The 1,902-nt window shown below is 28.8% G+C and overlaps 1 protein-coding gene across 1 annotated transcript in view; it reads left to right on the top strand.

The window, feature by feature from the left end:
• The first annotated feature begins 788 nt into the window (after positions 1-788).
• LOC111683032 (carboxypeptidase N subunit 2) overlaps positions 789-1,902 on the top strand; it is a 22,695-nt gene continuing 21,581 nt past the window's right edge. Inside the window, exon 1 of the mRNA XM_046949300.1 lies at positions 789-869. Coding sequence (XP_046805256.1) covers positions 789-869 — 81 coding nt within the window. The remainder of the gene's footprint in view (positions 870-1,902) is intronic.

Below are 1,902 nucleotides of genomic sequence, written 5' to 3'. Positions count from 1 at the left end.
TAGACTAGACTATAGACTAGACTATAGAATAGACTATAGACTAGACTATAGACTAGACTATAGACTAGACTATAGACTTGACTATAGACTAGACTATAGACTAGACTAGACTATAAACTAGACTATAGACTAGAATATAGACTAGACTATAGACTAGACTATAGACTAGACTAGACTATAGACTAGACTAGACTAGACTAGACTAGACTATAGACTAGACTATGGACTACACTAGACTATAGACTAGACTATAGAATAGACTAGACTATAAACTAGACTATAGACTAGACTATAGTTTGTAGACTAGACTACATAGACTATAGTATATAGGCTATAATATAGACTAGACTATTGTCTGTACTGCAACTAAGCAATATATGAAAATCGAATGATTAATTTCAAAATCTATTTTAAAGAATAAATTTAATTTAACGATTTATTTCTTAATTAATTTCTTAAATCGTTTTATTAAATGAAAAATCTGCACTAAAGAAGAACAAAAAGTAAAGCTAAATATAATTTTATTACTCACCGTTAAATTACAAAACACCGAACTGGCCATTTTTATAATTTTATTTTTCGATAAATCCAATTCCAGCAAGTTATTTTGTCCCCGAAAATCTCTCTGCTGAACAAGTGAAATATTATTCTTGGAAAAATCTGCATTTTATTTTTTGTGTTTTTTTTTTTCATTATTTTAATGAAGATTACAAGAGAAAAGATGACGATGGCGATAAGGTTGCATGCAGGACATTCCATATGATTTACAGCATCACAGAGACATACAAATGTATGAAGCACGTAAACATTATTTACAGGAAACGGACATTTATGACATTTTAAGCAATTTGTTGGAGTGGTATTGTATGGTAAAGATGTAATGGCAGCCATGTTTATTTTGTTGTTGATTCCAGAGATTTTTTTGCAAAAATTGGATTGTTAATAATTTTATTCCGTTATATATTTTTTATTTTTTGTTGTTCGTTATCAGTGTTGTGTGGCATGGCATAACATTGAGTCCGGATAAACATGAAATTAAGAAAAAATATATACAGATAAAGATAAAAGCAGAAATCAGAGATAATAGTAAAATACATGTAAACATTTTTTTGAAGAAAGAGTTCTTCAATAAGGACAGGTTGATTTTGAAATGGAATAAGTTATGTGCGAATATCAATCATATTTGTTGTGCTGTGAATCTAATATTATTATGAACATTTAAGACGAAAAGAAAACTAACGACATTTTTTGGCAGATTATTGAATGTCAAAATGATCCACATAAAATTATGAGAGTCGATCTTGAAGAATTAACTGAAATACTTTAAAATTGCTCTTAAGGTCTCTGCAGACGGAATAGCAAGATTTTGTACATTTAATGTTTTATTTACTGTGTGTGTGATTAAACTTAATTACATCTGAAGAAGTTGAAAAGAATTTACTTGTATGTATTTTTATTTAACTCAGAATTTAATAATTTAACGTGGCGTAAATTGCAAAAGAAGCTTAACAACCAGTGCATTGTGTCAAGATACATGTTACAGCAATTCGGTAAACACTTTATTTAATTAATTCGTCGCATAAAAATTTTTTTACAAATTAAAAGGAATACAACCCAGTTATGCCCTTTTTCATTCTCGGGTATGACAACTATAATAATGGTGGTTGTTGAAGTAATCGTTCAAGGATACTTTATTTGTAGGTCAGTGTTATACACTTACAAAAATATTATTTAAATATTTGTAAACTAATCGAACACTGCTGCATATATGTAAGTATAAAAGTTTTTAGTTGTTGAACTAGAACTGAACTAAAACTGAACTAGAACTGAACTAAAACTAAACTAGAACTGAACTAGAACTGAACTAGAACTGAACTAGAACTGAACTAGAACTGAACTAGA

Source organism: Lucilia cuprina, chromosome 2 (genome assembly GCF_022045245.1).
Source record: "Lucilia cuprina isolate Lc7/37 chromosome 2, ASM2204524v1, whole genome shotgun sequence".
Classification (NCBI taxonomy): domain Eukaryota; kingdom Metazoa; phylum Arthropoda; class Insecta; order Diptera; family Calliphoridae; genus Lucilia; species Lucilia cuprina.
The sequence above is the reverse complement of the archived record's forward strand: the minus strand, read 5'-3'. Positions and strand labels throughout refer to the sequence as shown.